General features: G+C 39.5%; 5 protein-coding genes across 11 annotated transcripts; 2 read left to right on the top strand and 3 right to left on the bottom strand.

Moving 5' to 3' along the window:
* Positions 1-128: 128 nt before the first annotated feature.
* CtsL2 (Cathepsin L2) lies at positions 129-6,741 on the bottom strand. Of its 2 annotated transcripts, none has more exons than XM_017174455.3 (3): positions 6,606-6,741; positions 3,262-3,590; positions 129-1,050 (listed from the first exon to the last, which is right to left on the bottom strand). In XM_017174455.3, exons 2-3 carry the CDS (start codon positions 3,588-3,590, stop codon positions 318-320), a joined length of 1,062 nt encoding a protein of 353 aa, XP_017029944.1. In that variant the 5' UTR covers positions 6,606-6,741; the 3' UTR covers positions 129-317. The 2 variants fall into 2 exon arrangements, with proteins under 2 accessions (XP_017029944.1, XP_017029939.1); XM_017174450.3 differs by lacking the exon at positions 6,606-6,741 and adding an exon at positions 5,350-5,368.
* A 52-nt stretch (positions 6,742-6,793) lies between these two features.
* On the top strand, positions 6,794-8,011 carry LOC108079929 (uncharacterized). The gene is made up of 2 exons (XM_017174467.1): positions 6,794-6,909; positions 7,004-8,011. Exons 1-2 carry the CDS (start codon positions 6,814-6,816, stop codon positions 7,928-7,930), a joined length of 1,023 nt encoding a protein of 340 aa, XP_017029956.1. The 5' UTR covers positions 6,794-6,813; the 3' UTR covers positions 7,931-8,011.
* Positions 8,012-8,118: 107 nt separating this feature from the next.
* On the bottom strand, positions 8,119-15,128 carry LOC108079803 (UPAR/Ly6 domain-containing protein crok). 3 transcript variants are annotated; one of them, XM_017174286.3, is made up of 4 exons: positions 15,012-15,128; positions 11,390-11,641; positions 10,512-10,679; positions 8,119-10,456 (listed from the first exon to the last, which is right to left on the bottom strand). In XM_017174286.3, the coding sequence occupies exons 2-4, from the start codon at positions 11,445-11,447 to the stop codon at positions 10,215-10,217; spliced, it is 468 nt and encodes a 155-aa protein (XP_017029775.1). In that variant the 5' UTR covers positions 11,448-11,641; positions 15,012-15,128; the 3' UTR covers positions 8,119-10,214. The 3 variants fall into 3 exon arrangements, with proteins under 3 accessions (XP_017029775.1, XP_017029783.1, XP_041631579.1); XM_017174294.3 differs by lacking the exon at positions 15,012-15,128 and adding an exon at positions 14,322-14,563; XM_041775645.2 differs by lacking the exon at positions 15,012-15,128 and adding an exon at positions 14,504-14,560.
* Positions 15,129-16,161: 1,033 nt separating this feature from the next.
* LOC108079794 (uncharacterized) lies at positions 16,162-16,953 on the bottom strand. 2 transcript variants are annotated; one of them, XM_070286462.1, is made up of 3 exons: positions 16,947-16,953; positions 16,517-16,795; positions 16,162-16,460 (listed from the first exon to the last, which is right to left on the bottom strand). In XM_070286462.1, the coding sequence occupies exons 2-3, from the start codon at positions 16,761-16,763 to the stop codon at positions 16,240-16,242; spliced, it is 468 nt and encodes a 155-aa protein (XP_070142563.1). In that variant the 5' UTR covers positions 16,764-16,795; positions 16,947-16,953; the 3' UTR covers positions 16,162-16,239. The 2 variants fall into 2 exon arrangements, with proteins under 2 accessions (XP_070142563.1, XP_017029763.1); XM_017174274.3 differs by lacking the exon at positions 16,947-16,953 and having other exon boundaries at positions 16,517-16,816.
* A 197-nt stretch (positions 16,954-17,150) lies between these two features.
* On the top strand, positions 17,151-22,433 carry fl(2)d (female lethal d). Of its 3 annotated transcripts, XM_070286452.1 has the most exons (5): positions 17,858-17,996; positions 19,818-20,306; positions 20,493-20,617; positions 20,680-21,013; positions 21,080-22,433. In XM_070286452.1, exons 3-5 carry the CDS (start codon positions 20,528-20,530, stop codon positions 21,892-21,894), a joined length of 1,239 nt encoding a protein of 412 aa, XP_070142553.1. In that variant the 5' UTR covers positions 17,858-17,996; positions 19,818-20,306; positions 20,493-20,527; the 3' UTR covers positions 21,895-22,433. The 3 variants fall into 3 exon arrangements, with proteins under 3 accessions (XP_017029739.1, XP_070142553.1, XP_017029749.1); XM_017174250.3 differs by lacking the exon at positions 19,818-20,306 and having other exon boundaries at positions 17,151-17,996; XM_017174260.3 differs by lacking the exon at positions 17,858-17,996 and having other exon boundaries at positions 18,087-20,306.
* Positions 22,434-22,874: the final 441 nt, after the last annotated feature.

Raw genomic sequence — 22,874 nt, 5'->3', positions numbered from 1 at the left:
ATGCAAGTCTCTGAGAAATGGCTCCTGAAAGTCAAATTTATGCTGATCAAAAGCTATAATCATATCTGCTAAATAAAGTCACTGCATAAACTATGCAGGTAAATGCTTTATCATTGTGTACACCGAAATATTGAAAGGCACTTTCATGTTTATTTATGACCGAGTGACACATCCCGGACCAAGGCACAAAAATTGGCCGGATGTCGCCACCGCAACGCTACAAACTAGAGTAACATAGTTATAAATTCGTGGTTTTGTAACTGACTATACTATATATCTATGGCGTAGGCTAACTACATAGAGATCGGGTGGAATCTCTACAAGATCGGGTAGCTGCACTCGCTGGCGATGCCGCAGAAGCCGCCAGCGTTGCGGATGAGTCGCATGAAGCCGCCCTCGCCCCAGTTCTGGGAGTATGAATTCTTGATGATCCAGTAGTCGCGTCCGTTCTCCGACCCGTAGCCCACCACAGTGACCGAGTGGTTCACCTCGTCCTGGTTGCAGGCGTCGTCCTCGTAGATGCCGCCGCCGTACTGCTCGAACGAGATGGTGTCCGCGTTCATGGAGCAGGCCAGTGGCCCCAGGGTGGCGATCACCTCCTTCATCTTCTCCTCATCGCCGGGCGTAATCGTGGCGTAGTCGCGGATCTTCACGATGCTCTCCCTGGGTGGCCGTCCGGCTGTCTCGTTCTGACGGCACTGCATCTCCGACTGCGTGTACGGGTACTTGCTGGCCAGCGTAACGCCATGGTCGCGAATGTACTCGAAGCCGTACTCCTGGAAGCCACCATCACAGCCCATGTTACCGTAGTCGTCGGCACAGTCCACCAGGTTCTGCTGCGACAGTGAAGGCAGCACTCCCGTCCGCCTGAAGATGTGGCCCTCGAGGGCTCCGGTCGTGGCAAACGACCAACAGGCTCCACAGCCGACGCCCTGGAAGCCGGGCGGGGTCACGCCTCCCTTCTCGCGCCAATCGAACTTCTCCGGCAGATTGGCTGCGGTCGGACTACGGGGGCCAGTCACAAAGTTGATGTGTCCATCGGTGTACTTTCTGAAAGGTGAAAGGGGGTTAATTGCTGTGGCTTTGTGTGGGTTATGCAAAAATACTCAATTAACGGCTGTGACGAGGCATGACGATCTCAAATTGCATCACATGAAAAATTTTTCTTTTACTTTTTATGAGTTAAAATCAAAAACTACTCATTTTCTACTTAAACTGTTGTTAAATATATATCTTTCCACAATTTATAGTAGTAAAATCGCTTAGTAAAATTATGCAGAATGTTTGAGGGTTTGAAAACCATGAATATGCTGCCAGACACATTTTTTAGTCAAGAAAGGAAGCTAACTTCGAAACGCTGAAGTTGTATACCCTTGCAGTTTGCACTTTGATCATTAAGAATCGACTCATTTTGGTCAAATAAAAACAAAAACTAACAGGAGATAAAAGATGTATATTTTAACATAGCATATTATTAGGGTCTGATCAAATTTCAAAAACATTAAGAAAAACCTTTTAATCGTATAAAAAACAATATTTTAGGTCAAATAAGGATTCACAACCTTTTGGAAATTTTAGCAATGAGTATGAGTATATGTCTAACTACAAGTATATATTCATACTCATTGCTAAAATTCCAACACCCTGCTAGGGTATAAACAAATTTGTCTAATGTAAACTTTTTCTCACAAAGAAAATAAAATAATAATCTATAATTTTTTAAATAAATAAAAGTATAAGGTAACGCAAAAAAATGTAAAACCCAATGTTGTAAAGTGAACAGTCAGCTAAATTATAAATGATGACCTTTTCAAGCTGCAGACTGAATCATATGTTATACTAACTCTGCCAACTAATATCGTTGTCACTAAATTATTCAATATCATAAGTCAGAAAAAAGTGTTTCATTCAATATCAAATTTCCTTAATTATACCCTTGCAGGGTATTATAATTTCAGTTAAGGAGACGTTTCCGACCCTATAAAGTAAATATATTCTTTATCAGCATCAACAGCCGAGTCGATCTAGCCATGTCCGTCTGTCCGTCTGTCCGTCTGCCTGTTTCTACGCAAACTAGTCCCTCAGTTTTAAAGCTATCTGAATGAAACTTTGCATATAGTCTTCTATATACTCTCACTGCTATATATGTCGGAACGGGCCGGATCGGACGACTATATCATATAGCTGCCATACAAATGTTTGATAAATTTTTAGAAAAAAAATTATAACTTTTCTGTTTTTCAATATTTTTGCACAATTTTTTAGATATGGCCATTATATTATTTCTGAATTTTGGTAAACATTTTATGAAAATCGGATGACTATATCATATAGCTGCCATAGGAACGATCAGGAAATTAATAGAAAAAAAATTATAACTTCGTTGTTTTTCAAACTATTCTACTCTGAGATATAAGCTTTCTTTATTATTCTAGAATTTTGGTATAAATTTCATAAAAATCGGACAACTTGATCATATAGCTGCCATATAAAGCGATCGGTAGATGTAGAGAAAATGTAAAACTGTAACTGTCAAACTGTAAACATAATAAGTATAGGTAAAATGTAATGAAACTCTGTTTTGTGAGTCTTTTCAGCATTTAAATCTATAATATAAACATCGAAACCAATCTGCAAGGGAATACAAACTTCGGCGTGCCGAAGTTAGCTTCCTTTCTTGTTTTATATTTAAAGTTAATTTTCTAAAGGATATTGATGATAGCTCTAAGATGAATTACCTAATACTTTTATGAGTACACATTGTTCCCTACATACTTAATTAATTAAAAGAAATACAAAATTCAATTGAGAAATACCCTAAAATGCTAATTGAATTCCCGGAATAAACAAGACAATAACAATTTAATTAATGCGCTAATAGAAGATAAAATTGCCCAAGTGCGTTATGACTCTTTTTACAAATATTTTGAATAAACAAAACAATATAATAAGAAATTGCTTCTTACCCAGTCACACGATAAAAAGGCTTTTGTTTACTTGCGATAAACTAATTTTGGGAAATAACTGAGATAATGGCCAGAAATGGAATCTATGCTAATATCGCTAGTGAATTAGTTCAGCATAATCTCCGTCGTAGGCCCGCAAGTTACAGATTGGTTAGCGCCCACGAGAAGATATTAAACTGTAAACCCGTTTAGGAAATATGAGTTAGGTGTTAATTATTCCATTCTCGAACTTGGGGCTCTCCTTATGCTATTTGCTATTGCGTCACGGCATGTCACGTGTTAAAAGCATACTTACTCGCCGGATTCGGACACCTTAGAGCCCAGCAAGGTGCCGATCTCCTTCCTGGTCATATCCGCCAGTGGATTGACACTCAGGCTGAAGCTCGCGATGCCTGTGTCAGCGTTCTTGTTGGTCAGCGTGATCAGCGACATCTTGGCAGCGAAGATACTCTCGCGGTAAACGCGCTCCTCATCGCTGTACACCTTGCCCGTCTGCCGCAGGAAGTCGTCAAAGTTTCGGATGTCGCACAGCTTGGGGAACGACTGCAGAGTCTGCAATGAGACAGCACCCAGCAGGGCCAGACCCGTCGCCAGCTGCAACCACATCGATGGGCACATCCGCATCTGCATGAAAGCAAAAAGAGTGGAGAGTGTTAGATAATCTCTTGGCCAACACAGTCCCCCCTCCTCATCATCCCTTTCCCACTCTCCAGCCTCATCTGTCAACGTTAATCGCAGGTGAATTTGGCCCATTCACCTCGATACGAACCATCTTCCGATAGGGCTCGTGGTTTTTTTAATGGGGAAATATAGGGAAACCCCCACATAAATATATTTCAATATATTCATGAGCATTATAAAATCGAAGATCTCCCCATCATGGCACAAAATTCTCGCGAAAAGCTTTATATCATAAACCTTATAAAGTTAAACAAAAAATCTATAATAAACTGTTTGAAACTAGAACTTTTAAAATATAACATAATTAATAATATTAAAAACCCAGGTCGAAATTTCCGTTAAACTTTCTTATCTTCCAATTCAGCTTGGAATTTTAATAAATATTGCAGGCTAGAAAAAAATTTTTTTTTGATTAATAATAAAAATAAAAAAAAACCTACTTTAAAAGGGAAACCCAAAAATGAAAACCAATCATACTTTGTCAATGTTTTATTTAAAAAAAGAAAACATATTTCCTGTAGAAACCCGTTAATTGGTTTTCATTTCCAACCTGCATGTATGTATATTTTAAAGAAGCCCAACAACTTGATGATCAATTTAACGAAAAACTACATGTCCGACAATTTAATGGTATTTATTTGCTCTCTTGGTATCCCGCAGATCATCTTCTTCTGTCGGCAATCGGCCAACTTAATTGGTAATTAATCACCCGTTGGCTTTAGCCCATGTCTTCACTTCTGCGGAACCCAGCTCCCACATCGATCTCAACTCAGCTTAGCAGAGCATTCAGTGTTTGCTATTCCGAGATGCTGTTCGCCAACCCGATCGCTGATGACATATGCATCATCATTATCGGTTGAATAATCCCATTTGCATATGCTTAGCATATGGCCATTGGTGTCTCATTAAAAAAGATACAAGCCCTGCATTGGATCCGCTCGATATTCGGCATATACATCATTTCGGACTGCTGGAGCTCTCCTTTTATTTCTTTTTGGCTTAGATTGCCTGGCCGTGGGCCAAATGAATCTAGATTAGGCAACCGCAGGCCAAAATTTCACTTTCGATGCCAACACCGATGCCGTAAATCGTAAATATCCATCACATGCTGGGCCTGGGTGAAAGGCGAATACTCCATTTTCATTCATCTCTGATGAATTTCTATTTGAATGTAGTCTTTAATTGCAATTGTGGTTCTCTTGTATGCTTGATTTGATATTACACCGAAAATTCGATATCTCGAGATGAATTTAATTGGTTTTTTTAGGGTATTTTTATCTGAGCATGTGTTGTATTAATTTTAAATGTATAAAAACCTTTTTAAATTCTTTTCTATTAACATTCTTTACTACATGAAAATTGTTAAAAATTGTTAATTTTTTTTTTTTGTGGTTTAAAGTCACTTTATTTAAGGCTCTATTGTAGTTCATATTTTCTTTAAGATCTTTGTCAAATAGGTCTTTATTTCCATCTTGGAATTTCATGGCATTTTATGGATGATCTAATTATTGGTGGGATATTATACTCAAACATTGTTAATAAAACTTCACAAAATATATAGTTTTTATTGTTAACTATGTAGCAGGTGTTACACAACAAGTGTTGTATTCTCATTTAACTTGTTTTCGGTGTAACGAAAAAGCACGTTAATATCACAAAAAACACACACGACACCCATATGTTGAAAGCATGGCTCAATCACCTTTTACGACTTTATGGTAAAAATATCTTCGGCGTTCAGAAATCGTTGCGAAGATGGCGCAGACACGAAGACCGGCGAGGTTATAAGCGGCTCTCGACCCGCACACCTCGGTTTTATAGGGTCCAGGCAGAGAGTCCGGGCTCAGACATCTGGCCAAAACCAGATGAGCGCCAATTTGAATCATTTTTGAGAAAACTAAAAACGTATTCGTCTTCATTTGGCAGGCTGGCTTTCTGGTTTATGGTATTATAATTTGGCCTGTCTTAATTTTATGCATGTTTGGTAATTGTTTGTTGGCCAATAAAAACTGTGTCTAAATATATTAATTCATCCGAAACAAGGAGAAAATAGATAAAGTGGAATGTAATTAATTGATAGGTTTAAATATAGTTTCCAGTATTACATGATCTATACTCCCCAAAACTAGTTTATTATTTATGAACGCATAACCACAAAAACAAAGAAATGTGCATAATATATCAGGAATTGTAAATATAACAATGAATTATTTATATTTTTAAAATTTCTGTTTCAGTGTTTTATAAAATATGTTGCTGAAAGGTATTTACATTTAGATAAACTGTTTATTGTTATTATCAGCACTTAATGTCTCATAACTCTTTGTTTTGTGGTTATGATAATATAGATTAACCAAATATGTAAATATCAATTATATCATTTAAATAATGGCCAACATACTAGAGCTATGCATTAGCATGAGAAAAGCTTTGCCAAAATGTGCCATTTATTAGCAGTTCAATTAACAGATTATTAACTGACTATCAAGTTCATTGACTGGAGGCCCACTTTTGCAGACTTCCAAGAATCTTCCCGTAAACCTGTTTAAGCCGTCGATTGAAATTGCCAAACAGCTCATTTAGCACTTCGCCTGTGTACATCAATTTGGCCAAGACAAGACATCAAACGAGCCTACTAAGCACCATGTTGCAATTTTTATGGGCGCCATGAAAGTATGAATGTGATTAGTCAAGCCTGGAGAGAAGACAAAAAGCCACAACCGGTGACGATAAGTTGGCATTAGAGACAACGCTTTTACGATGCTTAGGAGGGGTAGTACCAAATTTTTGAACTGGGCCAGTGATGACTTCGAATTAACAGAGATACGAGAACCCAGCGAATCGCAACGATACGAAACGGAGCGCATTTGACAAGTTTATTGGACAAACAAAGCGCACCCAGACTTTTTCCCTCTAACGGGGGCTTATCGAGACCACCGGACCCGGACCCATGCTTACCAGTACCAGTACTACTTCTATATCTTGTCTGTAGGCCAAGTGCGAATTCAAGGCCCCGTAGAAATCTATTTGCACTTTTCTTGCGAAAGTAACTCGGCATGGTAAACTTCTATTTGCTTTTGAAATCAGAAGGAGAGTTCCCGCTGGCTATAAAAGGCCATTCCGTGGTTCTAGCCATCATCAGTTGCCTCGATTTTAGGTTTTCGTCATGTTCAAGTTGCTGCTCTGCTGTCTTTTGCTGGCCGCCGGTGGCGGATGGGCTTTTAATCATGGCCAGGACTTGGTGGACTTCAATGCCTATGCGGTAAGGGATATACTATGTACATGTTTATTATAAATAATACTGTACTTTAATAATTTTACATTAAAATGTTTGCCATGTTGTTCTGTATTTTTAGACAACCTTTGACAAGTCGTATGTGTCAACTTCGGCTCGCAACTTTGCCAACTACTATTTCATTTATAACCGCAACCAGGTGGCCCAGCACAATGCTCAGGCGGATCGGAATAGGAGCAGCTACCGCGAGGCAGTCAATCAGTTTTCAGACATACGCCTCATCCAGTTCGCGGCCCTTCTGCCCAAGGCTGTGCCCCTGACCACCTCGCAGGCCAGTGATCCCCCGACCACGCAGGTGGCATCGAGCTCCTACGACATCATTTCCGACTTTGGACTCACCGTGATGGTTGAGGATCAGGGACAGAACTGCAGCAGTAGCTGGGCCTATGCCGCGGCCAAGGCCGTCGAGATTCTAAATGCCGTCCAGTCGGCCAATACTGCCCCTGCCTCACTCTCCGCCCAGCAGCTCATCGATTGTGCGGGCATGGGCACCGGCTGCACCACCCAAGAGCCGCAGGCAGCCCTAGACTATCTCACCCAGCTAACGGACTCGTATCTGTACCCGGAGGCGGACTATCGGAACGACAATATCTCCAAGACACCGGGCATGTGCCAGCCTTCATCCTCGGTGGCCGTGGGCGTGAGATTGGCCAACTACTCTGCGGTGGCCGATGGCGACGATGACGCTGTCATGAATTACGTGTCCAATGGATTCCCTGTGATCGTGGAATATAATCCGGCGACCTTCGGGTTCATGCAGTACTCCAGCGGTGTGTACGTGCAGGATACGAGTGCCCTGACCAACCCGAGGAGCTCGCAGTTTCTTGTCGTCGTGGGCTACGATCACGACACAGAGACCAATTTGGACTACTGGCGGTGCCTGAACTCCTTCGGAAGGAGGTGGGGCGAAGACGGCTACATCAGGATTGTGCGAAGGGCCAACCAGCCCATTGCCAAGAATGCCATATTTCCCAGTGTCCTGGCCTAAAAGGAATGGCGTCTTTTTACTGTAATTTCAGCGAAACGAATCTTAGTTTAGAAATAAAGTGTACCTTTTCACTACCATTAACATATCCTCTAACATATCCTTTAACTTTTATGATGGCATTACAAAGAGAAATTCCCGAATACTGGCAATATTGGAAGTTTTGTTTCTTTCGTGAAAGCTTTTAGCTTTGATGTCTCCATTTATTGAATTTGTTCTTTGTATTTAGTTTATTTATTGATTTTTCATCTACAAGCGGAGCTTTACAGACTTAAATGCTAAAAATTAACAAGTTCACTTTATTTTCTTTTCTTGTTTTTCGCATCTTTATTTTTTGCTCATGGATTTTATTCTATTATCTCTGCTGTGTTTGGTTTTCTGTTATAGTTTTCTTGCATAATATGTTTCCCATACTTGTTACTGTTCTTTTCTTGTTGCTGTGACTCGAAAGTATAAGAAACAAATGGAAATGAAATTGATATAGATTATTATATTAATGGCTATAGAATATTCGGCTCAGCCAGCGCGGGCGAAAGCTTTTCTGGTGTGTGTTCATTCAGTGAATTTAATTTGTTGCTTACTTAATCGAGAAACTCTTTTTTAAGTTCCAGTAACTTGTTTGAAAACGTTTTGTATTATCGTTATCTTTTATTATATTTCAATTTCATTAAATAGTTTGAAATATATGTTGTATTTTCGCCTTTTTTGTTTAGGTTTATCTTTGATTTAGAATGTCTTCCCGTCGTTAGTGAAGCAAAGCTCAATGATATGATTCACGCAGAATGGTTTTTGGTTTCTTTTTAATTGTTATTGGAATACGTGTTTAGTGGTTTTATCGTTGCGTGATGTTTGTGGTTTTCATTTTTGTTTATCGGGGTGTGTGCTTGAGTTGTAATTTGTTGTGATAAAAATTTTAAAAATTTTTTCGATGAAAAAAGAGAAGAAATCAGAGAAAAGAAATTTATTATAGTTGTTTAGTTGCAAAGTCCTAGTAGTAAATGGATTATTGATTTGAAATTGTTTTTTGCTTGTCGTTTTATAATTTGTTGTTGTTGCTTTGGTTTTCTCAATTAAGATACAACGGCTAGTGTTTTGTTATTCTCGTTATAAATTAAAATTAGTTAGGTTTATCTACATATGCTCACGCTTCCATTTCGGCCTTGTCTTATTATCTTTCCATATAATTCTTAATAATAATTAACTAAATAATTGTAATGTGTATAATTTATGCAATTCTTTTTCATGTATATATATATAATTTTTGTTTTCTACACAAAATTATGTGTTTGCAACTGCTTTTCTGTTATATGTTGGCTAGTGTCTTCGGTTTATTATGATAATCTTGCCATGCTTTGTGTTGACTGTACCTCTGTTGGTGTGTGTATGCTTGTTGGGGACACAAATCAAACTGGTTATGCATTTTCCGTCTAAAGTATTAGGAAGATTTATTAATACAAGCCATGTGGTCGATTCCACTTCCCCAAGACTTTCGCGGAGTAAATGGACCGTACTTTCGGAGAACGCTTTCGGAAACGGAATCGAGATCATGGATAGTAATTACTTGATTTTTGTTTTGGTTGTATGAAGCTTAAAATGGACAAATGTGATTTATTCCCTTTCATGGATTCTCTTTCTCTTCCCTTTTTTTTTGTAAATAGTTTTCTTCCATTTATTTAATTCATATATATATATTTTAATATGTTCCTCTTATTCTCCTTTCTATATAAATCAATTTTCTGGTTTCATGTGAGTTCTGAATCCTAATTATTGCAAATTTTATGCACTATGATCATCTTTAGAATTTTTTCTCATAGGTTGTGTGAAGGGTTTACCTTCTAGGGCTACCCTACCTTTTTATAGGTTTCAATCAAAGATAAACTAACATAATAATTTGTGGGTCGAATCGAATTTAAATAAAAATATAGAAACATCGCTCATCTCCTGCGAGAATTACATAACATCTTTAGGGTTTTAAGATCGAAACATTTATTTTTTCAGGCGGAGACATATACTGGCAGTTTGTTTGTATTCTGAAAAAGTTGTTCAAACCAAGCTTGAAAATTTGTTGATTTATTACTGCCCCCAAAGTGGTTTCTTATTATGTGTGTTGACTTGCACATTATTCTCATTATGTTTACGCTTACGAACACATTAAACTAAATATTAAAGTAAATTATGCAACTAAATGAGCATCAACTGCAGATCTGAATCGGAAAACCATTGTAAACAATCTCGAAAACAATAAGTACGGTAAATTAACTCTGTGAAATGCTAGGAGTAGCTCAATTTACGAGCTCTGGAATCGTATTGTGTGCCTCGAGTTCAACAGAATCGCCAGTCCGGCGGCAAAGACAACGGGCAGCATCATCCACTGGGAGATCGGCGAGTTGGCGCCGTTGCACAGATCCTTGGTGCAGGAGCAGTAGATGGCGGCCACGTCGTGGGTTCCCGAGCGCTTCACGCACTCGGCATCGGTGCGCTCGTCCGGTATATATCCGCAGCCACGTACGATGCGGGTCTTTCCGTAAACTATTATATATATCAGATTAATGAGAGCTTTTTGGGATTAACTTCTCCTACTCACTTTTCTGCACGGTTTTGCGGCACAGGGTGGGCTTGTACTTATCTTTGAGGTGCTCCAGAGGCTCCTGTTTGCTGCAGTTCACCTCGCCAATGGAGTACGGCTCGAAGGGATCGCCGCAACGAGGATCGAACTCACTGTTGCAGTCATAGCACATAAGGGCAGTGGTTACTATAATATAAGGGAAAGTGGTATTATATATTATTAATTCATATGCATAAAGTCTTATTAATGAAGACTTGTTAATAAAGTTTTTAACTGACAACTAACGTAACGCTTGCAGAAATTAAACTATATCAAAAAAATCTTTAAAAGGAGATTAAATCTCGTCACATTTGTTCTTTTCATTTGTCTATAATGAGTTCTATTGTAAGAGTATTGATGCATATATACTTTATTCTCGATATACAAAAAAATAATAATACTAATAAAATAACGGATATTGGTATAATAAAATAAACCTTTTATGTATCCTGTATACTTTTATGGGCAATGGAAATCTATAACATCATTAAATAGAAATGCTGATTGATAATAAGGCGTCTTTGGGTCGTAAAAACGTAAAGTTAATGGTATTATAGGATGCATTCAAATCGTTTATTACTTTTTTTTTATGGAAAAGATGATATTCAGAAGATATTAAATTTAAATTAAAATGTTTAAGCGGACGTTTATATTTAATTAAAAATATATTTGTTTTTGATACTGTTTGGGGAAAAGAAGTCCTCAAAATAGATATAGACAAATGAAAACGGACAAGAGTGCATTTTTAAGAGCACTTTCTCCGATCTACGTAATACAATATATGTATGTGTGCGCACGTGTGTGCATATGTGGTTGTGTTTTATTTTGCATTGCATAAACTTTGGGGCTTAGCTTACCTTGTATGCAACAAAGCATGCCTAACAACAGCAGCGTCTTCTCCATGAGTGGCGACATTTTGTATGTATTTGGGTTTATTGAAATTAATTATTTATCTGCCTTTTTTATGGATATATCCACACCACGCTTCGTCTCGTCTTTCCTCTGCGGCGGCTGCGGCTGGAGCAACAATTTGTTTGCTGGCTGTTCGAGTTTCGCTTTCGTTTGACAATTTTCGTGGCTCTTGCGATTTGCTACATTAGCATGTTAGCCTAAAAGCGACAAAAGGAAGACGGCGAAAAAGGTTTAGAGACTTTTACCAACAAAAACAACCCGAAAACAATTTGCTATTTGCGAAATATTCACATAACCCGACTCACTGTCGGACTGACTGCAATGGAAAGTGAAAAGCGCCTTGGCAAAAATAAACTCAAAACTAAAAGGGAACGGAGAATGACGGCGACGAAGAGGAGAGGCACAAAGTGGGACGCAAATAGGAAAGTGCAGGAAACAAAAACAAGACGAGTGCAGTTGGTTGGGGCGGAAGTGGGTGGGAAGGGGGGAATGGCGAATGCGCATTGCAATTGCCGCTAGAGGTCGCTCTCTTTCTCTCTCTCTGCCGAGATGATGACGCGCGCCATCTAGCGACCCAATTAGTTTGGCTTGTGGAATGCAAGTGGGAGCCCGTGTGGAACACATTCGAATGCAGAACCTCGTTGTTGTTGTTGTTGTTTTTCCATAAAGTTTTGTGCACTTTTTTGTAAGATTCCTCTACTTGCGTTCGACTGGCCATTTAATTGGATTGCAATGATTGCTCAAACGTCCCTCACGCCACCGCCCCCTTCTGTATGAGCCGTCCAGGCGATTGATTTTCCCAGCGAGCGCGCGGGTGTTGTGGGTGGAACGTAATTGCTAACGGTTCTCGGTAGCTAGGTAACAAATAACCAATGTCCCCGTTAGAAAACCACCTGCCCCGTTCTCGTATTGCCTCCCTGAGCTTTTAATAGTTTTGTCATCGTTTGCGATTTGCGGCCAAATGGCTTGATAGGCCGCCGATTTCAATTTATTCTCCACTCGTGTCGTGCAGAAGTGGCTCCGCTGGTCTTTGCTCGGGATTTTGCGATTTCCTAGCGAACCTAATTAAATTGCATTAAGCTGGCCTACGAAAATCAAATTAGGATCAGATTAAAGCTTTAATCATTCCCAAAGACAATTTAAATCATTTAAGAAAAACATAAAAGCTTATAAACTGCTTTGGCTTTAAAATGTATTAAATACATTTGGAAAAATATGCAATGAAAATTCATTGTAGGGATCGGACTTTTAGGGTAACTACATAATCCTTAAGGTCCGCACATATCGACATTGCATTTGTACGTGAATGACCAATTTAAAAGTGGTTAGATATGAGAAAAATAAAAACAAAATCTTCATTCTTTCTTGTACAAATTGTGGGTGTGGAGGCAGTACAATTTGCTTTGTAAGTTATATCTTATTTGGGAATTCATATATCTTTTGAATATATTCTACATTTGTTTCCAACTTTTACAAATTAACACAAGGCAAATAATTTTAAAAATGCTTTGAAATACTTGATTCAAGTTAGATGTCGTTTTTAGCATAATAAATCTTCTTAGTAGCACTCCAATCGAAATATTTTTGATTTATCCCTACAAAATCAATTTAAAATATACTTGAATAATCCATTATTTTTCTCTTCATTGGCTAAAACATACAAATAACAACCCTTTATAAGGATTTAAATACGTAATTTCCTGGCCACTGAAGTAATTGCATTGTCAGCCCATTTCCGGGACCACCCGGCGTTCCTTCGGCCATTTACGGCTTACCACAAGAAACCGGACCCCGCTGATCCCTGTAATAGAGCACGTAATCGGCCGGAGTGCAATGCACTGGAGGCCCAGCAAATGCTCGATTCTAGAGCACTGACTGCAGTTGGAAGCAGTCTATGGAAGACAGATCCGAGTAAGAAATATTACGCATACGCCCCGTTCTACCCAGCAAATTTGGGTTTCTGGCACAAACACAGTGGGCATGCCTGTGTGTGTCCATACTTCTACATACGTAAGATGGCTGGAACTGGCGAATGAAAAGCCAATCAATATTGTAGTCAAGGGGCCGTTGTCATGTTGGCCACTCACTCAATCACAACGTTGCTGTTTTTGTTGGCCAGCACTGACAGGCGTAACGGAAGAGTTTAAATTGACAGGTTATATATGTGTACATATAAATGTATGTATATTTAGGAGGGGAAATGGGAAATCTGAATGGTAACTTGATTGAGTGGCACTATTTTATGTGATTCCCCCATAAATATCTGATGTGCAGTAGTTGCATGTTGCCAGGCATGCAACACTCTGTCTCATTTCTGCAGTAACTCCCACTGGGGAAATTCAATAACTGACCTAGTTCAGTGCCTCCCACTTTTCCCTTAGTCGCTTCTTTTTTTTGTTATCAACTGTCGCCGTCTTTTGGTATTTCCTGCGGGAAACGCTGCCAGTTATTTTCCTGTCAGGGGCTTTTCTTTAGGCGCTTTTCCTTTGTTATTATGTAATAGTCAGACAATTGGCAGAAACACGAAACTGGCAGGCATATCGATTTAGCCATTAAAAAAAAGAAAGAACGAACAGGCGAGGGAACGAACAAAAAATGAGTAGAGCAAGTGGCATGAAAAAGTCGCTCAGGTGGCAGAACAGGTAACTTATCATGGGGTTGGGTCTGCATTTTCGTTGTGTAATGCAGCACAACAGAAGACCTCGAGGATTAAAGGATTCCCGTTTGGGTCTTTTGTGGGCTTAGCTTTTACATTGCTATTTGATAAGCTTCAAATGTTGAAGGTTAAGGTCTTTACTGGTTATATATATCCGTTAATAGGCAGTTAATAATAATATATTATCTTCGGCGTTATTCCTATAAAGTCCTTTCACTGACCAAGTTGTTTGATAATCACTTATGCACTCTGCTTCTCCGTTGTTTTGAAGTCACTTTTCACTTTTACTTTTGCTATTATATAATACAAGACCCCTTCCCCACGTCGGTAAGTTCCTTTTCTGAGTTTTCAGCTCTTTAAATAATAGTCTTCTTTTTGAAAGGATTTTCTTTTAATTTTTTACGTAAGAGTGGAGCTGTTGGACTGCGGTATTTGCCTGGCTCTCGAACTATTTCAAGCTGATGACACCAAACTGTGAAAATGAAAAGACCCCGAAACAGTTGAAAGCGAAAAGAAAGCGGATGCAAAGGGCTCACCGAAAAGGGGTTGTGTGGGGGGCTCTACGGGGTTCTGACGGGGGTGGCCGCGGCAGCGGTGGGTGCGATTTCAGTGCAAATTCTCTCGCAAGGACGAAGCACAAAGTCAAAGCGACTGAGAGAAACTGGGAGAAATTAGCCAGAGAAATGAAGAGAATGAGTAGCAGAAAGAGTGAGTGACAGAGGGGGTGGGAAGCAGGGACAGAGAGTGAGAGAAAGAGAGAGAGAGCGCCCTTTCGAGAAACCCAAGCGAAAAAAGTTGAATCGATACCGACTCGCGCCACAAAAGCGGGATTATCTAATACGGCTTAATTGCCCGATGTGCCCAGAATCGCGATTTTTAATCACTTCCTCTCGATTTCATTTGGCGTCTACCTTTTTGTTTAATCGTCACACAACCGAATTTGGACACAGTGATCGGTTCTATGGCAAGGATTTCCCTTTTGCTGGACTCTGATGCGGTCACGCGGCGCGATGCAACCCCAAACACGTTGAAATTCTTTCTGCTCCGCGAATCCGAATCCGAGTCCGCAGTGCAGCTCAGCTAAGCTAGCCTAGCATTTGAAAACAGCTATAAAAGCCAAATATTTGTGATGGTAGGAATCTGGATTAGACAATTTGGGGATTAGGACAAATTACAAATTTGTTTTCCAGCTCCGCTTCTTAAAGCACGTTTTTAATTAGATAAAAAAAAAAGAAACTTCATATTTATTACTACATAGACTATATTAATTGAACGGAGTAGTCTACTAGTCCCTAGAGCTATCTGCATAAAGTTTTGCAGAGTCTTTTTATTATTCTCATTATTAAAAAGGTCAGAACGAATCGGACGACTATATATCGGACTATAGAAAAATATAACAAATAATTGGAATGGAATAGAATAAAAAAAAAAGTTTACCTGGCCTTTTCGTTAACATATCATATCTCAGAGATAAAAATCTACTTTACTCTATGGATCGAGAAGTCGGGTTGAAATTTAATTAAAAAAAATAAGAGTTTAAAAGTGCTTTAAATAGCTAACAAATTGTTAAGAGTTGCAAATGCTGAAAACGCAACACTGGTCCCTCAGCTGTCGCGAGACTGCGCACTGGTGACCGGAGCCATTCCAGACATTTTTGAAAACTAACCGGTCTAGAGTGGTTCTGCTATCGGCGTCAATTTCTTCGCAATTTTCACACTTTTAAACCATAAATTCTTTAAATTTAAAATTTAATTTATGCTGAATTGCATATGTAAATATTTAGAAAAAGAATACAACTTTTGGAACCAATATATTCGAAAGATCTTTAAAGATTTATATTAAAAGTCTGCTCTCCATGAAAATAAGCAAGAAGCTTCTTTAAATAATGGTACGAATAAATCAGTTTTTTAATACTCAATCAAATTAGATTCAATATTTATAATAATATTATTAATAGTACATTTCCCGGGAAATGTTCATTAAAATAAGTTCCCTATATGTAGTTTTGTTTTATATCTATTCAATCGTCTAGCCTAGATTCGGTAAAAAATCATCAATAAATATAATCAAGTGAAGATATTAGTAATACCTTTTTATTAACCAACATAAAACCTAATTTAACCTAGTCAAAAAACAGCATCAACTCTTTATAGCCGTCATTATTTGGGACCAAAATGCCTGAACCTCGGGGTCCTGCATCAGAGCCCTTTTTTTAACGCTCAACACCATATTGAGTATATCGGCGTTTTTGAAGCGATCCCTGCTTGAGGATTTCATATCCGGGGCCTCTGGAGAACAGCCGTCCGGGTCCTGGTCGTCCAAGGGCTCAATCTCAGCCGCGGGACTGCCAAGTTGTCCAGCTGAAATAAATACATGTATATAGAAGTAATCCTATTATATTCGATCAATTCATTACTCTTCTTGAACTTAGCAGTCTCCGTCTTGGCCTTTTCCGTCCGTTTTTGATATGGCTTTCGTTGTTTTGGAACCTCTTTTCCCTTGCTGCGCTTCGAACTAGTGGCCATGCTTGGATCTCCGGGCAATAGTTCCGGACTTTCAATGGGAGCCTCTGAATCCTGTTGCAGCCGTCGCTTGACATGCAGATTTAGACGTTCCTTGATGTTTTGCTGCTCCAATTTTACCTGAAGATGCGATTCGGCCATGTTTCCAAAACAATAACAATTGCCAGTGTTACCTGCCCTCGAGAGTTGAATTAGACCAAGAAAAGAGCATTTTTCATTTTTAACAATTTTTAAGTTTAAATTAAAATAAATTTTTTACAATTATATTAAAAATGTGTAATATCATTAAAATACACATTTTTAACCGTTTCATTGTATAAATACTATTCTTAAAATGATTTTGCAAATATATGCCATATCAATGAACAATTATAAAAGTAGATAAGACTATTCCGTATTTTCCGTAAGCAACCTGACACAATTTAAAGTAGTCCCGAATTATTTAAAATTAAAATTATTTATCGGCGCTTTAAAACACTAGTTTTTCGGGATTTTCGGCAGCGCACGGCCCGACCAAGTCGCCATATTGGTTTCTGCAGAAAAGTTAGCAGCACCAAACGTGAAATTTCAGTTCGGCTGCATCGCAGCAGTGAAAAATAGAGAAATAACGCCGTAAGAGTGCCAGCAACCGCCTGAAATTATTGGAAAAGTGTAAATCAATGAACAATCCAGCGATAAATCATTAATTTAGCTTTAAGCTAGCGCGCAAAGTACGGGAAATCAGCGTTTGCAAAAATTGTACCCATCGCGTCGCCATTGGAGAGAGTGCTTGTGTGTGTGAGCGTTCTAGTATTGGTGAGAGCGCGCGCACAGCGGGCAGCGGGTGCCTGTGAGCGAGAGAGAGCGAGTGATTGTGTGCAAGCGAGAGCGAGTGTATTTTTCTCAGCCCACATGAAAAACAACAGTAACAACGCCAGCAAAGGACCAAGAACAACAACAGCAGCAGCTTCAACAGCAGCTACTAGAAAGGGAGCGTTTTAAACCGAGTTATGAGTGTCGCTGCAATGACTATGGACGATCAAAGACCCTTGATGAACAGTTACGATAAAATGCCCCCGACCAAATACGAGCAAAATCTGAATATCCTTAATAATAGCCAAAGCGGCGTAGGCGGTGGCGTTGTTGGTGGCGTGGCCAGCTCGGGTCCCGCCTCCCCCACGCCCTCCGGTCCAGAGGAGTCGTCGCAGCAGCAGCAGCACCATCATCACCACCATCATCCGCATCATCATCACCATCACAATCAAAGCCAGGATCAGCAGCAGCAGCAACAGCAGCAGCAACAACAACAGCAGCAGCAGCAACAACAGCAGCAGCAACATGCAGCTGTTGCAGAGGCTGTTGCAGCCGCCGAACAACGCCAACGCTTGCTCGAAGGTATTATGCATATTTTGGTACACAAAAACAGCTATCAGTGATCGCAGAGATCATCTGATCTGTATACTCCCCCTATATACTACATACATGCAATAACCAGATACCAAACCAAACGAAAGTGTGTTTCTCGAAACTCTGTTGTGTATAAATTGTATAATATTTAAAAACTACTCCCCTAGTTGCTTTCGTTTATTCACTGTCAAAATCAAAACATAACAAACACCTTGGGATTCTGCTGTGCAATTGAAAATTGTTTATGAAAAACACTCGGTAAAGAACTCCACACGTGTGTGAATCCGATCAAATCGAATCGAAGCGAACACTCTTTTTAACGAACATTTAGCGGCGTTTTTTAGTTGTATTTTAAGTTATTTTTTTTCTAACCCTATCCTTATATTAATGAATGTGTGAACGTGCTGCAAATAGACACCTCAAAAAAGTATTAAATCATTATGAATAAATGAAATATGAAATCAAAAAAAGAACTTTAAAAAATAAATAATCTAAAAGCCATAAAGAAGTGTGTGCAGTGTTGTGCAAAATGAACAATCTAAAATTATATTAAATTATATATAAAACAAAGCTAACAGCAACAAATAATCAGTTAATATATCCAATAATACCTGTAAGAAATCTTTCCAAAGCAAACCTTCCCAAGCTAAGAAGTTCAGATATCTGATAATATAACAAAAAAACATAATATGAAAAAAATATATTAAAAAATAGCCAAATCATAATTTACTAAAATAAGAAAAATATCAATGTTAAGGTTTCAAATATCTTCGCCGTCTTTCCGTCGTCGTCGTTGTCTTCTGCGCTGTGTACAGTTTTCGTTTTGCGACCACTTTTCGTTTTGCTTACGTGCCAGAAGAAGAAGAAGAGGTAGGAGAGAGGAGAATTAGAGAAGCGGAGAGCCAACGTGTCTCTGCCCCAAAGCCTGTCCCCCACGTAATTTTTCCCTTTGCCCCCTCTATTTTTCTCCCTCTCTGTCTACCATTTTCTCTCTTGCTTTTGCGTCGACGTCAACAATAAAATCCAGAAAAATAATAAATAAGCAAAAGAAAGTTTATAACAAGTGCCAGTGTGTATAACCGAAGAGAGAAAATAATTCGAAATTATTTTTCAGTTCCAAATGCAAGTGAAAAAGTGAAAGAACTTTGCAGTGTGTTTCCAAGCTAAACAAACAAAAATATTTAAAAATATATATAAAAAGGCGCCAAAAGCTGATAAATGTGTGTGTGGGATTGGGAGTGTGATAAGATAAGCCAAGCACCAAAAAGTGCGATTATTTAACAGTCCTTAAAAGTTGGGTAAAATGCCTTTCAATTGATTAATGGACGTTTAATGGGTCTCTAATTTATCAATTAACATGTAATGTGGAGCACTCACACTCACACACGCACATTTGTTTGTTTCGGCCAAACAAAAAGCCATTGCATACATAAATAATTATTTACTCGTTCAAATCAAAATACGTGTTTGCACAACGACGAAAGAAAAAGCAAAAGGCAAAAAGCCATAAAAAAGTCATAAAAATGCAACAAATAAAAGTCAATAAACTTTTTGTATGACAAAAGAGTGTTCGAAAATGCTAAAAATGCCAAAAAGCTAAAGCTAAATGTAAATGTATATAATAGCGAGCAGGGGAAAAGAAGAGCTTTTAAAAAGTTCTCCCAGCGCCAGCTTTTTCGAGTCGAGTCGAATCGAGTTCCCAGCAGCAGTGTGTGCGTCGAGTTTTTTGCAAGTGTTTTTCAAAAATATATTTTCAGTTTTTGCCACAAAAATCACCAGTTTGTCGTTGTCTCGTTGTTTTCCCCACAGTGCAAGCAAAAAGCAAAGCAAAAGCAAAAAGCGTAGCAAAAATGCCGGGAAAATTCAATTTAAATCAGCATTTAATCGAAATCGAAATGGAATTATCAAACGCAATGCTATTCAGTTCAATGTCAATGCCAATGCAAATGCAATTGCTGCATATGCAAGAAATCAAAATGAAAACGCATCCCCCCCAAAGCATCCCCAGCCTTCAACAGTACGGGATAGCAGGTGCAGGTGGTGCAGGTGCAGGTGCGGGTGTTGTGGTTCAAGAAGTGCCAGAGTTGTCGTTGAAGTTGTCGAAGCCAATGAAGAAATCGTGTCCAAGTTCAAGTAGTGGTTGTTGTAATGTCGTTGCCAATGCCGCCCCCCGTGACCAACGAAGCATCGAATCAGAATCAAAATCAGAATCGGCCAGAGATTGACGACGGGAGGAAGCAGCAGCAGCGTTTGCCACCGACCATGTCACGAACTTACACGAATGATTGCAAAGCATTGGTATGATTTCGTATTAAGTTCCACCTTAAAAAAAAACACACAATTTGCCAATTTAACGAACTTGTAATATAAATAAATAATAAATGTCGTGAAAAAAGAAAAACAAACGAAAACTGAGTGGAAGATAGATCGCTCATTTGAGAAAACCTAACTAAACTAACACTTCTCTTCCTCTTCGCTTCACAGATGAGATCGAGAATCTCAAGCTGGATCATGTCCGCATGGGTCAGCAGTGTGCCGATGCTCTGCGCCGCGAGAAGATCCTCATGCGGCGGCTGGCAAACAAGGAGCAGGAATTCCAGGACTATGTGGTACATTACTCCATTCTTGCACACAGTTCCCTGAAGATTAATGATTTCCCATCCGCTTTTAGAGCCAAATTGCCGAGTACAAGGCCCAGCAGGCCCCTACTGCTTTGGCCTTGCGCACAGCCCTTCTTGACCCAGCGGTTAATCTCCTGTTTGAGCGCCTAAAGAAGGAACTGAAGGCCACCAAAGCCAAGCTGGAGGAGACCCAAAATGAGCTGTCCGCCTGGAAATTTACACCGGACTCTAACACCGGCAAGCGGCTAATGGCCAAGTGCCGGCTGCTGTACCAGGAAAACGAGGAGCTGGGCAAGATGACCTCAAATGGCAGGCTGGCCAAGCTGGAAACGGAGTTGGCCATGCAGAAAAGCTTCAGCGAGGAGGTCAAGAAGTCGCAGTCGGGTATGTTAAACTCATTAGCTTCAAGCTTTAAGGGATTCCATTTAAATACACCTTTTCAACTTGCAGAGCTCGATGACTTCCTACAGGAACTTGACGAGGATGTAGAGGGCATGCAAAGCACCATTCTGTTCCTGCAGCAAGAATTGAAAACCACACGTGATCGCATCCAGGCTCTCGAGAAGGAAAACTCTCAGCTTAAGCAGGCACAAAGCACCAAGGACGAGGTTGTTACAATGGCGGCAACCAATGGAAGCGGCAACAAGACGATACCCACCACCCTGGAGACAATCGATGAGAACGCCTGTCTGGCGAGCAAACCTTTGAATTCAGACATTTATAATGGTTCCAGCAGCACCAACAATGAACAGAACGTGAGCGGAGAACATGCGTCAACAGCGGATGAGGGAAGCAATGGCAACGGAAATGCAGCGCGATTGGCACGCAAACGGAATTATGAGGAGGAGCCTGCGCCAGCACCTTTGGTGCCAGTCGCAGTGGCCTATAGTGTTGAGGAACCAGCGCCCATAAGGGAAGTGACCGCTCCACGAACTCTGCCGCCCAAAAAGTCCAAGCTACGAGGCCTAGCCACGCGACGCAACTCCCAGCTGGAGGAAGAGCATCAGCCAGTGACGGCCGCAGTTACATCGGCGGTAGCTGTCCCATTGATTCTGGACAATTCGGGGACGACGGCTATGACCAGCGAGGAAGCGGCCCCTGCGGGAACAACTAGTGGAGAATCCGGAACGGTTGTGGGAGTGGTAGGAGTACCAGCTGACGTCACCGATGCAGCAGCGCCAGCAACACCGGCTCGCATCCTGACACGACGTCGATCGGTTCGTATGCAACAGAATGGCAGCGGAGCCGTCGACTACTCAACCTAAGCGGAGGCCCAACTATTTTCTAAAAAAGGGCATTCTTTATGATTTTGTCATATCGATCGATAATTCCTGATGTTTACTTTTGTGAATTGAGATTTTTAAGAACAGAGAGAGACTTCATTTATATTCTAATCTATCTTAATCTTTTTATTTTTTTACATCTTGCGTCTTGTAAAATACGTTAACAATTTGGTTTGCATGCAGCATAGGCTTACAGGATATGCTAATTATATAGATGTCACTGCTATACATATGATATATAATTATGTAGAACCACACATACATATGAACGAGCTAAAGAATGAGGCATAAAAGCGGATTTCCAATTTATGTTTCCCCAAACTGGCAACTACTGAAAAGAAAACACAATAACAGAAAAACGAAAACTTGGACAAAAGAGAAAACAAAACTCGTCATTTAGCTAAATTAGATTTTAATTATAAATGTAAGGCATTTTGTAATACTTACGATGAAAGTTGTGTAAAATACTATAAACTTGTGTTAAAATAAATTGTTAAGCATAAATATTATGTCAAAAGAAACATTGTCTTTTTATTTATTGTTATTAGGTTGCAACGTACTGAAAAGGCAAGAATAAAAAAACGCTCGCTCTCTTCTTTAAATATATATAATATATCAAATTTAACGGTAAGCCCTTGTTTGCAATTGGATCGGGGATTGGATTTTAAATCGATCAGAATCCAAAAAAGTATTAATTTGAATTAACAACGAGCATATTGGTTTTTCATAATAACGCTGGGGACAATGTTAGCTTATAGCTCTTGCTAAATATTTGCAAGCGTTGATTTTGAGCATTTGCCCGAATTAATAATTTTAGAAAACCGAAGTCACTTCCGCGAAGAGCTGTTTATACACTGATTTCACCGAAGCGCCAGGGATTATTTTAATGAAACAAATTAAAAAAAAAAAACCCATATCCATAACGGCACGCCGAAGTTTGTATACCCTTGCACTTTGCAATT

Source organism: Drosophila kikkawai, chromosome 2L (assembly GCF_030179895.1).
Source record: "Drosophila kikkawai strain 14028-0561.14 chromosome 2L, DkikHiC1v2, whole genome shotgun sequence".
In the NCBI taxonomy this organism is placed as follows: Eukaryota; Metazoa; Arthropoda; class Insecta; order Diptera; family Drosophilidae; genus Drosophila; species Drosophila kikkawai.
Note: the sequence above shows the minus strand (reverse complement) of the source record. Positions and strands in the feature narration are given on the sequence as shown.

Excerpts from the sequence above, each read along its gene's own strand:
- CtsL2 (XM_017174455.3), bottom strand. The coding sequence starts at position 3,590 with ATGCGGATGTGCCCATCGATGTGGTTGCAGCTGGCGACGGGTCTGGCC. Across the intron at positions 1,051-3,261 it reads AAGGTGTCCGAATCCGGCGA|AAAGTACACCGATGGACACA; the intron begins GTAAGTATGCTT and ends TTCACCTTTCAG.
- LOC108079929 (XM_017174467.1), top strand. The coding sequence starts at position 6,814 with ATGTTCAAGTTGCTGCTCTGCTGTCTTTTGCTGGCCGCCGGTGGCGGA. Across the intron at positions 6,910-7,003 it reads TGGACTTCAATGCCTATGCG|ACAACCTTTGACAAGTCGTA; the intron begins GTAAGGGATATA and ends CTGTATTTTTAG.
- LOC108079803 (XM_017174286.3), bottom strand. The coding sequence starts at position 11,447 with ATGTCGCCACTCATGGAGAAGACGCTGCTGTTGTTAGGCATGCTTTGT. Across the intron at positions 10,680-11,389 it reads CATGCTTTGTTGCATACAAG|TAACCACTGCCCTTATGTGC; the intron begins GTAAGCTAAGCC and ends CTTATATTATAG. Across the intron at positions 10,457-10,511 it reads CCGCAAAACCGTGCAGAAAA|TTTACGGAAAGACCCGCATC; the intron begins GTGAGTAGGAGA and ends TATATATAATAG.
- LOC108079794 (XM_070286462.1), bottom strand. The coding sequence starts at position 16,763 with ATGGCCGAATCGCATCTTCAGGTAAAATTGGAGCAGCAAAACATCAAG. Across the intron at positions 16,461-16,516 it reads GACTGCTAAGTTCAAGAAGA|CTGGACAACTTGGCAGTCCC; the intron begins GTAATGAATTGA and ends TATTTATTTCAG.